This window comes from Micropterus salmoides, unplaced genomic scaffold (genome assembly GCF_014851395.1).
Source record: "Micropterus salmoides isolate LMB-PRFRI ecotype aquatic unplaced genomic scaffold, ASM1485139v1 Ms_hic_scaffold_1, whole genome shotgun sequence".
Taxonomy (NCBI): Eukaryota; Metazoa; Chordata; class Actinopteri; order Centrarchiformes; family Centrarchidae; genus Micropterus; species Micropterus salmoides.
Window position 1 is genome coordinate 53,245,375 of NW_024040040.1, and position 13,145 is coordinate 53,258,519.

At 40.9% G+C, this 13,145-nt stretch overlaps 1 protein-coding gene across 3 annotated transcripts in view; it reads right to left on the bottom strand.

Moving 5' to 3' along the window:
• Positions 1-13,145, bottom strand: part of fars2 (phenylalanyl-tRNA synthetase 2, mitochondrial) — a 184,810-nt gene that overhangs the window by 136,341 nt on the left and 35,324 nt on the right. For all 3 annotated transcript variants that reach the window (XM_038732924.1, XM_038732925.1, XM_038732926.1), the window contains one exon: positions 2,461-2,798. In XM_038732924.1, coding sequence (XP_038588852.1) covers positions 2,461-2,780 — 320 coding nt within the window. In that variant the 5' untranslated portion in view covers positions 2,781-2,798. The remainder of the gene's footprint in view (positions 1-2,460; positions 2,799-13,145) is intronic.

Consider the following 13,145-nt stretch of genomic DNA (forward strand, 5'->3'; position numbering starts at 1 on the left):
CACATCCAGCTCTCTGCAGAGCTGACAGAGTCTGTGAGGCTGTGCAACATACTCACAGTGACAATGCTAACATGCTGGTATTTAGCAGTACAGTGTTTACCATGTTCACCATCTTAGCATGTTAACATTAGCTAATTAGCACAAAACCCAGAGTGCGGAGGATGATGTCATTTGTTCTGCTGGGTTTTGGTCATAAACCAAAGTATTCGACAGGTGAAAATTTTCACCTGCTGGTGGCGCCAGAGGAAAAGTCAAATGATAACCAAAGCCATTAGCGTCAATCATCTGAGAACCGTTAATATACCAAATTTTGAGCCAATCTATCCAGAAGTTCCAGAGGTTGAGATATTTCAGTCTGAACCATCAACCCGTTTTACCTCCAAAGTCGTCACATGTGGACATGTGGTCAAGACCCGTTGGCAGCGGTTTGTAACGCACTGGAGGAAGCCCTGTAGCGTCACTTTTGAACGCTAAAGGTAGGTGTAGGATATTTAAGAGTAAGGAGGTGATTGAGGCGGACCGGAAACCAGACTTTCGCTCAGGAGGCCGGCGTTCGTCCCGTGTAAAACTAAAAGTCATCATTGATTGTTTTAAGATGTTTTCCTAAACCCAAACAAGTAGTTTTGGTGCCTAAACCAAACTGAATTTCATTTCACATGGTTAACTAGTTTTACTTTAAAAGTCTAACTGGACGTTGCATATATATTTTTGCTAACTTGACCGCAAAGCCCTACACGTCCAAAAACTAAACACCGAAGGATACCCAGGGCGTAAAAAAGCCACCACAAGCGGTCTTGACCAAGCATCCGTTTGTGATGAGTTGGGAGTCAGAATGTGTTGGAACCAAATGGTGGCCCAACCAACACCAACCTAAAAGCGTGGCTAAAAATAAATTACGTTATCAATATCGATTACACTATTTATTTTGTCCCATGTGCACGATGACAGGTCATCATGGGTTAAAGAAAGATTTAAATGTGAACTGAAATGGCAAGATGTGAAACACGCTTTATTTTGATGTACGGGTGTCTAAATTTAAATCTCTTTAAAGTCCCCTTGAAATCAAAATCAATGTTTATTGCATATGCTTTGCACTATATGTCACCAATACACCAGCATCTGACCCAACAGTGATACAAATGTTGTTTTGTTGGTATTCTTCATGGTATTTTAGAGTTTGACGAGTTTGAAATGTTGATGACCCATCCTGCACTCGGGGGTGTGTTTTAATTCTGTGTCCAATGAAAAGCTTTATCATTTTTACGACTGCACCGGAGTGCAGTGTTTCTGGGGGCCGACCAGACCTCACTGATTACTGTACAAAAACAAAAATGTATCTTTAATAATTGATTTTGGTGAAACGGGATCATATTCGATGGGGAACAATATTTTCTGGTTCTCCCTCTGATTTCCTCCGGCTGCCCTGCCTCAGCTATCTGTGATTTACGGAGTTTGCTGATGAACAGATAGCTTTACTTGTTGCTAAAGCTAACTGCTGCTACTAGCTGCTGTTAGTTAGCTCAGTTAGCTGTCATATTAGGCTCTGCCTGGACGGGGAGCTTGGAGAGCTGGGCCATGGAGGTTTTCAGGCCAGGGGCAGGGGAACCCAACAGGGAGTGATGGCGGGTAACGTTAACGTTAGCGGCTCCGGAACAGGCGCCAGAGCTGGTGCGAGTGGGCAATGACACCCCGTTTAGCGGCCTCCCAGTGAACACAGCCTGAACACCAACAGGGACCGAGGGGATTTGACGTTATAGAGCTTCAGGATGGACAGATAGCTTTAGTTTTTGCTAAACCGTTAAATGCTGCTAACTATCTGTCTGCATCTGTAGCTAGTTAGCTCGGTTAATATTAGCCGGGTTGCTAGCGGTCCTTAGCTGACTCCAGTCCTGGGATTCCAAGACTCAAACCCGGCAAGATTCCCTTTCGTCAAACTGGCCTTTGTCGGTCTCGGATGATGCGTTTGGTCCTATGGTTTGGTCCCAGCTGCCGTGTTCACTCGGCGGGAGCTGGAACTAGACCGCACAGAGTCTGCAAGACGGGGCGGGGGCACATTCAGCGCTACTGGCTACTGAAAACGCCAATCAATATTTGCGACAAGTCACTCCCTAGCTTTGTGTTTTAACAGGATACACGTAAATATGCGGAAGCAAATAGCAATCCGGTTTCCGTTTCATGGGAACTTTAAAAGAGTAACTGAAAGATGAAGAAAGAAAACTTAATGTCTAATTCCCCAGCAGCGTCCTCTAGAGGCTGCGATGTTCATTACAGCCACAAGAAGAGAGAGCTGGATGGACAACGAAGAACATCCTGATCATTTATCTGTTCCTTAAAGATTTACCAGCAGTGGAGATTAAAATGTAAAGTGAGGCGGCACGAGAGGAAAGGTAGGCTCATTAAAATCTAAATGGATCATCCTCTGCGCAGTACCAGTGAGCTCGAACCGTGGGGAGGACTTACCTGTAGAAGTGAGCTTTGATTCGCTCCTTCATCAGCCACAGAGGGTGATGCGATTGGTTGTGGAGGTTGCGGCCGACCTTGGCCAAGATCTTTTGCGTGACGTTGGTGTAGTCATCACGGGGGTAGGTGTGGCCCAACACCTCCACCGAGTCCTGACCAATCACAGGCTGAGAGGCGTGGACATCTGTGCTGAGCCGTCTGCATGATGCCGTGCTGCAGTTGGCTAATAGCGTTGACAGGCAGCAGCGATGGCGCAGATGGAGCGGCGGGGACTGTAGGACGGGGAGGAGCAAGGAAAGGGGAGTGCTGCAGAGTCTCATGATGATTGGTCCATGGAGCTGGAATCAGAGAGACATTATATGATATCATTTTATTAGCATTTAGCTGCATGTTAGCAATATAACCTGATTTTAAAAACGTTCACAGCGGAGTTTCGTTTCTGCTTTGTTGCACATTTGGTGCACTGGCTCACGCCAGTTTGGGAGTCTGTTGGTGACCAAAGTGAAGGGGTCTGTTGGGGTCTCGTTCACAAGCGTAAGATGGATCTACCATAGGAACGGAGCTGCGGGACCAGGCTGAAGACCTACCAGCTGGTTTCCATTTGATCCTTCATATATTACACTACTGAACAAAAGTATGAAAACACCCCCATATTTCTAGGTTGTATGTAAATGTAAGTAGTTCAGTTAAAAAACCTGTCAATGTCAATTTTATTTCTATAGCACATTTAAAAACAACAACAGTTGACCAAAGTACTGAACAGGGTCGATGTCAAATACATAAATAACAAGTGTAAAAATTACTACAACCAGAGTGAATCACGGGGAAACAAAACAACACCACTTTAAAACATCAGAAACCTGGTTAGCGAAGGTTAAAAGCTACTGCAAAAAGGTGCGTCTTAAGCAGCGATTTAAACGTTTGTGGGGTCTGTGCAGCTTTAATATGCACGGGGAGGCTGTTCCAAAGGATGGTGGCGCCCACTGCAAAGGCTCTATCGCCCTTACTTTTTAGCTTTGATCTCACGACATCCGAGAACAGCTGATTTGTTGACCTCAGTGTTCTGACTGGAGAATGGTGGCGCCAGACCATTTAGGGCCTTAAAAACAAGCAGTAAAATCTGGAAATCTATCCAATGACGGACAGGTAGCCAGTGGGGGGGAGGCCAAGATGGCGTAATGTGTTCACGCTTTTTTGTTTTAGTTCAAAGGCGAGCAGCTGCGTTTTGGACTAACTGGAGGCGATTTAAAGATTTCTGATTTAGACCCATGTATAATGAATTACAATAATCCAGCCGAGCAGCATGGATGACCTTTTCAAGGTCTTTGGGAGGAAGACAGGCCTTTATTTTAGCTAAAGCTTTAAGTCTTAACTGGAAGAAGCCGGTCTTGACGACTGCACTGATTTGCTTATTGAAAGTGAACGAGGTGTCAAAAATAACGCCAAGATTTTTAATAGAGGATCGATTTTGGGAGGCTAAAGGGCCCAAAGTGCCAAGAGGGTCACCCAGTTTTATTTTAATTCAGAGTGAGGAACTTTAACTCCATCCAGGTTTTTCCCTCCTGTAAGCAGCCTCACATGGTACCAAAGTAAGCAGCAAACAAAGTTAAAAACAAGGTTTATGTCACCAAAACAGACATTTTCCGACATAAAATGAACAATTAAATGAATGACATTTGTTCTTTATTTCACTGTAGGATCACCTGCTCTCTCATCCTTCATAAATATTATATATAATATAGGGCTGGGCAATAAAATAATAATCATAATTATCGCGATATAATTTTACTCAATGACAAGATAAAATGTTTAATAAATGTTCAATACATTTTTGATTTAATTAACTTAAATCGCGAACAAATTAGCACTTACTTTTTCTATCAGGATATTTATTTTGTTGATTAAAAGGGACTGAAAAAAGATTTTACTTAATTTTAGTCGTGCATATTTGTTGAAAAAAGATTTTATCATAACAGTTCTGAATGTTCTGCCTCATATCTGTCAAGTGATCCACTGTTTGGCATCAAGTGCTTGTTCTGAACATAAAGAAAAGTTTTAAACCACAATTAACCATCTGGTTTCTTAAACTTTCACTGTTCCAAGGTGTTTACTGTAGAAATGTGTTTCATTTCCTTTCACTGCTGCAGAATAAACAAAAAAAAGGTAAAGACAAAGTTTAGGTCAGCAAAACTGAGAAATAATGTAAATTTAAGAGATAAACAATTTTCAGGGATCACGTAATGAGCTTCAAGTTATTCTGCAGCAGTGGAAGGAAATGAAACACATTTCTACAGTAAACACCTCGGAACAGCATGTTAATACACCCTCAGAAGCTTTATTTTGACTATAGAATAAATATTATATGTAAATGTAATGAAGGACGACAGAGCAGCTGGTCATCGGTTGATCCTACAGTGAAATAATGAACAAAAGTCCTTTATTTAATTGTTCATTTTAGATCTGAAAATGTCTGTTTTTCGTGAAATAAACGTCGTTTTTTAACTTTGCTGCTTACTTTTGTACCATTTAAGGTTTGAACTGCTTATATTTACATACACACTAGAAAAATGGGTGAGTTATGAAACTTTTGACTGGTAGGGTAGCTCTGGTTTGGTGTCCAACTCCAGCAAACACACCAGCCTCTCAGTGGAGGTCAGATGAGGTGAGAGCTAAAGCTGCAAACTCACACGCACACACAACACAGAGGTGATTTCTTCATATCGGTTATATTTACACTAATGGACAAACAGCAAAGGTTAAAACGAGACAAAGCGAGCCGGCTCAGCTGGTTCTGGTTCTCTCTGTCCTTTTCCTTCTTTCCATCATTCAACCTCTGACAGGAGATGAGACTATCGCCCTTTTAGCCGTCCTCCTCAAATATTTGTCCGTCCACTCACACACGAACACACACACTCGGGGAGCATCCCCGAACAAGACAAAGGGTGTTGCATTGCAGTGGCATTGCAGCAAAATGGATTATTGTTCCTAAATCCATGAAGCTTTTACCTCTGCTCTGCTGCTGGTGTCATATTATACTGGACTGGACAGAGCTGAGGTCTCACACACACACATTACAAAACTGGTTCTTGAGTGAAGGGACATCTGAAGGTCATTTTGATTTTAACAGGAACATAAAAGTACCTAAAGGAATCATTTTGAGATGACATAGCAGTTAAAGCACCTATAACGACCCCTACGGGCTAGAATGATCTTTACATTCAGCACACACGAAAGTCGGACAGAATGAATAACTAACTGAATAACTTCTGTGTAATGAAAGCTGCGAAATCATATAATTCTTCCTCTGAAACAGCATTAATATATTCAGTAAAGGTCACGGCAGCTCGGCCATTATTTGTCTGGTGTCCATAGATCATAATTTGTGTATCCAAATACAGGCGCTAAAGGAAAGGCTGTGTAAAGACCTAAACAGACACAACCCCCACACACACAAATGTTTCAGGGCGGAGACAAGCCACCTCGCCTGAAACACAGACCACACTAACAAAGTAAAAAATAATACACCTTTATATTTAATGAGAATGACGCTGCTTTGGTCATCAGTTTGTTTGAAATGGATTTGTATCCATCAGTGTTGCCTCATGTTTAATCTCACAGAGTTCAAGGTAATTCATCCGGAAGTCGACGTGTGACGTGGAGTCCCACAGGGAAATGTTTTGGGCCCCTTTATGTTTTTATTTGATGTGAATAACTTGGAATTTTAAGTGTAAGCTCATAATCCTGGTTACAAGTTGTAGTTAGTAACGTTTTATAAATTTTTTTTTTGGGATGCTTGAGTGATTTTATTGACGATGTAAGAAGAGACACAGCCGACATAAACATGGTTTTATCATCATCATGTCGACTTTGGACTTTTGGTTATTTTTTTCCATAACATGTCTTCTTTCAGACTTATAGATGTTATATATTGTTCTTGTTTAGTATCTGATTAGATATTGGGTCTGTAAATATTGATTTTCAAGAAAAATTATATGGAATTTTACAATACATATATTTAAAGGCTCTTTAAATTAGTTTTTCCTCTAACTCTGAGAATAAAATCTCCACTTCGGCAGCTCTTACAGACACCAAACTTTCCAGTTGTCCTCCTGACTATATTCTGAAAGTTTTTACAGAGGGGTTTGTTCAAATATCATTCATAGGCTGAATTATAGAATATTTTACACCCAAAAACTTGGCGGAAATTCGAATTTTTTTTTTTTGCAAATAAAAAGGGATATCCAAAATTCCCTCTGTAAAAACATTTGAGTCTAATATGTCAATAAAATAAAACAATAATTTTGAACCTGTGTTAATCTAGTGTTCAGATTTCTGGTCTTGAAATATATGCAAATGAGCGTATATTTACAGTTTTTCTCCATTGCTTAAACACTATAATCAGGCCTCTGAACTAAAATTTTAAAACCCCATTTCTCTAAACTCTACACCCAAATCCCTTCAATTACACTCAATTAGTGGAAACACAAAGAGTCATAACTGATAACACGCCAATCAGAAGCTCAATAGATAAAAGGACCAGAGTCAGTTCATTCAGTTTGGGAACAATGGATCCAGAGAAATCTGAAGGAGGAGGTGCAGGACACCAGAGAGGAGGAGGAGGTGGAGAACAAGAGTCTCTGGCCTGTCCCAGACCAAAGCCGGTGTTTTGTTCTGTACAGCACACTAAGGAATAAAAATGTGCAAATGTTTGCATGTTATTTCTTTTGTTCATCATGTGAAAAGGTTTCTGAGGGTGAGAATCAAAAGCAACATCACTAATATCCAGTTTTTGTAGTATTGTTTTGAATTTATCTCCCCAGTGTGTCAGACTGTGCTGCAGTGTGCGTGTTATGTCTGAGGGCAAAGTTTGGTTTTGAGTCGAGAGCTTCATTTTGACCTGAAAATAGGATGTTTGGGGAATTGGGTGAGAAGTTGTGGATTAGTGTTTAGAGTTTTGAGAAAAAGAGGCAGAATTTTCAAGAAATGTGTTTAAGCAATCGAGAAAAAACTTTAATTAGATACGGCCTCAAATGCATACAGATCAGGGTGGCTTGCTGCCTTGGCTTAACGACTTCACAGGGAAATGACATTTTGTCCCAACACTAGAGTCATGGTCATGGGTTCACCAAAACCATTAAGACTCAACCATTTCGGACTCGGGAACATCCACAGCAGATTTAATGAACTGAAGCCAGTTGTTCGTCACTGTCATAAACTTGTTTTTTAATTAAGATCAACGACTTAAAGTATGAAAAACTTATTTTCTAAAAATCATTTATTAAACTGACTCCATTTTTTTTTTTTAATATGCTCCATTTTTTTCATTTTGCAGCAACGACAACTTTTTAATTGCCAAGCAAAGGGAAACGTCTGAGTAAACATGTCATTTATTTTCTTGCGTTCTATATTTCATGTCAAGATGAACAAAGGACTATTTCTGTTATTTTTTAATTCACCATTTAATCTATTAACACGTGAAGAAAACAACAAAGGAATGTCCATAGCAAGTTGTCAGTGCCCAAAGCAACGTCTTCAAATGCCTTGTTTTGTCCCGCAAACCAGCTCGTTCTCACTCCCAAGTCGTCACATATGGACTAGTGTACTCTGTGTTCTGGTTCTGTGTTCCCGTTTGGGTTTTGTCTGTTATGATCCCTGTGTTATAGTTGGTCTGTTGGGTTTGTCTGGTGGGTTTCTGTTATTGTCGAGTTAGTTTCTTGTCTGGTATTTTGTTACATGTGTTCTGTCTGTGTGGGTTATTTTGCCCTGTGCCTGCCTGTCAGGTGTTCCGTCTGTTCCCTCTAGTATTCCTCTGTCTGCTTGTCGTTCTGTGTTTAGAGTTCCTGTTGGATTCTTGTCTCATGTCCTTGGTCTTTTGTACCCTGTATGTCTGTTTATATGTATTCATATTTCTGTTGGTATTTGTCTGCGGGCTTGTTGGTAGTTCTGTTAGTTTGGGCCTGTTTGGTATCTGTCTGTGTTCCTGTCAGTTCACCACCCTGCCTGTCTGTGTCTGTCTGCTGTCATTATTAGTATCACCTGTTTGTGCTCCCACCCTCCTCGTTAACCAGTGTTTAAATGTGTGTGACTTCTGTTCAGCTGTTGCTGGTTCGTTGTATGTTCATCCGTGCCTCTGCAACCTCGTTTGCTGGATTATCCTTTTGTTCTGTTTGTTCCCTGGATCATTTGTTTATGACTGTGTTTTTGCTGCTCTGCGGACAACCTTAGTTTGGACTCTGCTGTAAGTGTAGTTCCTTTTGAGTCTAATAAATACTATAAATAAATAATAAATACCCAGAAACTGTACCTGCTCTGCCTCTGTGTCCTGCGTTTGGGTCCTAAAACCTGTTCCTGCCAGCACACACGACAAAGTGTGACATTATTTAAGTTATGCAGGTTACATAAGTTGCGTAAGTTGCAAGTAACTCAAGTAAGTGGCGTGACGTAGTTACTTTAACCCAAACCATGACTTTTTTCTAAACCTAACCAAACTGCGACGTTTCACAATGTTAACCACTACTTTTATTTTGAAAGTCTTAGCGGGTGTTGCACGTTTACTATTGCTAACCTGACTGCGCAGCCCTACACGTCCAAAAACATCCATGAGAATGAGAAAGTGTTGGACAAACAGTGCACACCTCAAAGACATTTATATAAAAACAGATAAAAAGCTACTGGAAAGCTGGATGCAGAGAACGTCTTGTTGCACTTCCACTCAAACCGCTGAGAATAACTCACAAAATCCCTTTCGTCTCCCGTCACTGTGCAGAGAAATGCCTGATGGTCTGGAAAAGGTGAAGAAAAGGTCATGTGACATTTCCAGACAATATACAGCTCGACCTGGAGTGGGCGTACGTGATCCTGCTGGTATGCTGTGCAGCTCTGCGGGGATTCAGACTCTACTTTAAAAATCTGCATCTTTTCCTCACTAATATACTGAAGATCTAACGGGGCGTCACTCTGGAAAAAGTGAGGAACATTTCTCCCCTCGGTCGTCTCCATCTTGGCTTCACGTCTCTTCTTTTCATATCTTTGGGATTGACCTTCTTCCAAGCATGTGATCATCACCATATGTCTGTTCCCATGGCATCAAACACATACACATATGGACGCCTACGGCCGTGTACACACGTACGGTAAATACACACACGGAGTATGCAATAAACTGCAGAGGCCTGGGGCCGGCTTCACAAAGCTCTTATAGACCGGTCTATTGTTAGGACTGTGCTCCTTCTCCTTGTGTTCAGATATGGTCGTCCAGTAGACGACTGGAAGCGAAGACCCTGGTGTCTGCACACCTCGGCATCGGCCTTAATATTTTGTTAAAGCTTTTTAAAATATTGAAACAGAGGTTGTGAAAATTTGAGACATTGAAAACAGCTTTTAAACACTGATCAGTCATCACAAAAACCGTGATTGGTGCTTGTGTAGTTTTTGAACCAGGGAGGGATTCACGAGACACCAGCAGCACCCACGCCTGATGTAAACAAGACTACTGAACAGTGTTACAGTAACTTTAGTACAACAGCACAAGGGGAACGTGTTGCTCTCAGGAGGAGGCTAGAAGGAGACACACTGGAAGCTCTTTCTACAACATGGAGGAGAAACTAGATGAGTGTTTTAGTGTAATATAACATTAATAAAAAGTTATATTTTAATCTAATAGTATAATGTTAGTATGTTGATATACAAATTATTTAATTTCACTATGTAGGCTATTGTCATTTTATGTAATAGTATATCATACAGCCCACCACTAGTGTAAAAATAATTCCAGTTGAACAGCAATTTCATGTTTTCAGTTATTAAATCCTTGTGCAAGAAAAATGTGAAGTGACCGTGGCGAGCACATCGATTTTATGAAAAGTTGGACATGTTTAAACCAGAGACTCTATATAAGAAATGGACGTAGTCATCGTGATGTCACCCGTTGGTTTGTGGACTGTCGTTTTGAAGCCTCGAGTTCGGCCAATAGGGCGCCGCCATGTCGAGTTTTTGCAACCAGGAAGTGCCCGGAAGTGACGATACGGCGGAGCTAACGACCGTGTGCGGAGCTAGCTAGCTTGCTTAGCTAGGTGCATCTGTAATTCACGTTAACTGTCATTTTAACAGGGCTGATAACTTTGTGTAGCGAACACCAGTCTTAAAACTAAATGTACTCACCAGAAAAAGTGAACAGTCGACTCCTAATAAGCTTTTTTAACGGCACTGGTTAAATTTACACAGCGCTGAGGGTACGAGGCGGCTCTAGCCTGAATGACAGGTTGCTATGGTAACAACTTGTCAATCATAGATAACCGCGCCATGAAACATACTCTGCTTTGTGGTCTATTTTAAAATAAATGGGACCATAATTTACTAAATGAACATAATTTTGTGTTGAAGAAGACTTGAAACTAGTGACTAAGACCATAAACTCATCAGGAAAGTGTTTACTGGGGTAATTATTCAGCTGAGAAGTAGAATCATTTTCACATTATTTCTAATGGAGCCGGACTTCTTTTTGCAACCAGAAGCTGGATTTTCAATAGATTGCAGGTTTCAGGGGCTTCTGCATCGGCTTCATGTTGTAGACCGGAAGCTTCACACTTTGTTTCAACAAAAAACACCTGATAAAGCCAGCTAGCTAAACCCACAACCTCCTTATCTTCCCCGTCCTGTGGCTAGCTGGCTTCATTCCTACCACAGTTTCAACAACTCTCCTTTGACTGACAGCAGCTTTGCGTCGCATCCTGCCCGCTACTTGGGGCGGGATGTTTTGAACGATTAGCGGCGTGGCGGTTGTAGTTACGGATCATTTTTCCAGTTCGCACGTATCGATTTTTAGGGGCATATGCGCACAAAATGGCCGCACTGTAGAGCCCTGTGTTCATGTGTTTCCTGTTTAAGTCTGTTTTTGGGTTCTGTGTTCCTATAAGCATTGATCTTGTCATGTTTAGGGTTTTGTAGCCAAGTTTAATCTTTTGTTCATTCGCATGTTTAAGTTTTCTTAGTATCTGTCTGGTCTCTTATCTTAGCATCTTTTTCATGTTTAGTGTTTTTCCTGGTCTGTGTCTTAGTCCTTCGTCTTATGTCTCCATGTTTTAGTGTAGTCCTGTCTCCTGTTTGGTCCTGTCTCTGTCCGTGCCCTGATTTTGCAGTCTTTCCATGTTCTGCGTTTTACTTTGGTAGATCTGTCCTTGTGTTTCCATAGTCTTTACTTCCTGTTTTATTTTATAGTGTTCTGTTCTCGTGTGTCCTTGTCTAGCTTTGTTCCTGTTGTTGATTGCCTGGTGTGTTTCAGCTGTGTTTCCCTCCCTGCTCGTTTGCCTGTGTATTGTCCTTTTAACTGTGGATTATGTTATGTTACCTTGGGAACCACCTGTTATATTACAATCAGCCAAAAAAAGGACAAATTATTTGTGGTTTGCTGCTGATATTATGGAGAGAGCTATGACAAGGAAAAGAGTTTTTAGGGACCGCAGTAACCTACTCGAAATACACAACAAGGAAGCTATCCTGAGTCTGAAAGATGGATTAGCTGAAGTACTGAGCCCTGCCTCCTCCCGTTTCAGGATATTTCCTCTTAAATATTTCTTAAACAGTCAGGTTAACGCTGTTTACTGTCGTCGCAATTTTTATCCAAATCAAGCATTTCTTTTTGTTGCCACACTCTCCACTAAAATGTCCCTATAACTATATATATACTGCTTCAACAAACGCATACGTTCCCCTGGGGTAAGCAGCACTGAGTGGTTGGATTCACCTACTCAATCTGGCATTTTTGTTGTTTTGAAAAGTGTTATTTTGCCCAGAATTCATTGCAGTGTAGTCCTACTTAAGATAGTCTGAGTCTTCAGTGCTTTGTGCAACGGTCTGATTTAGGTGTCTATCTGAAGTCTGACTATCTACTGTATCTAAGCCATAGTCAAAGTCTGTCTTTGTGAAACCTGCCCCTGGAGCTCAGTGGATTTTAATATGCGAGAGATGTTAATATGCGGTGTAAAAACCTCAGGTATGGACATAAGATCCAACATGCAATGATTATCTGGATTCATGTTTGTTATTACTTCAAGATAAATTAAATTCTCAGACAGGAAATTAAACATATTCATGTTTCCAACTGATTTTCTTTGCTGTAGCAGCATCTGACAATAAAATAGTAAACAAACAATAGTCAACTCATAAAACATTTATTTTGTAACGGGGAACAGAGATGTTATGTCATCAGATCAGAAAACGCTTCTTTTGAAACAACTTATTTTGCTGTTCAATGTCAAGGACTTGTTGGTCTCTTAACCAAAAATTCCTTGTCAGAAAATGTTTCGCTGAACAAGTGCACAGACACCAATAACATAACAGATAGAAGTCGATATTGACTACCAGCTAATGTACAGTGTGGGATGCGCTTGGGACAGAAGAAACAATAAGAAACTTCCACTCCGTCAAATTATACCAACGTGGTTCCACAGTTGTACAAACTAGCACCGAACACATAAAACAGTTTCTGTCAGTAGCATTATTCTTTAAAGGGACTATATGTAAGGTTTTCAATGAAATTAATCAAATTGTCATAGCCTTATTCAATGGGCTCAAAACTGTTGAAGTGAATGTGAAGCGATTTGTTTACTAACGTTAGCCTATAGTGATGCAGCCAGGAGAAGCCAGCTAACGCTACTGTAACGTTAGCTCGGAACTGCCGCTGTTTG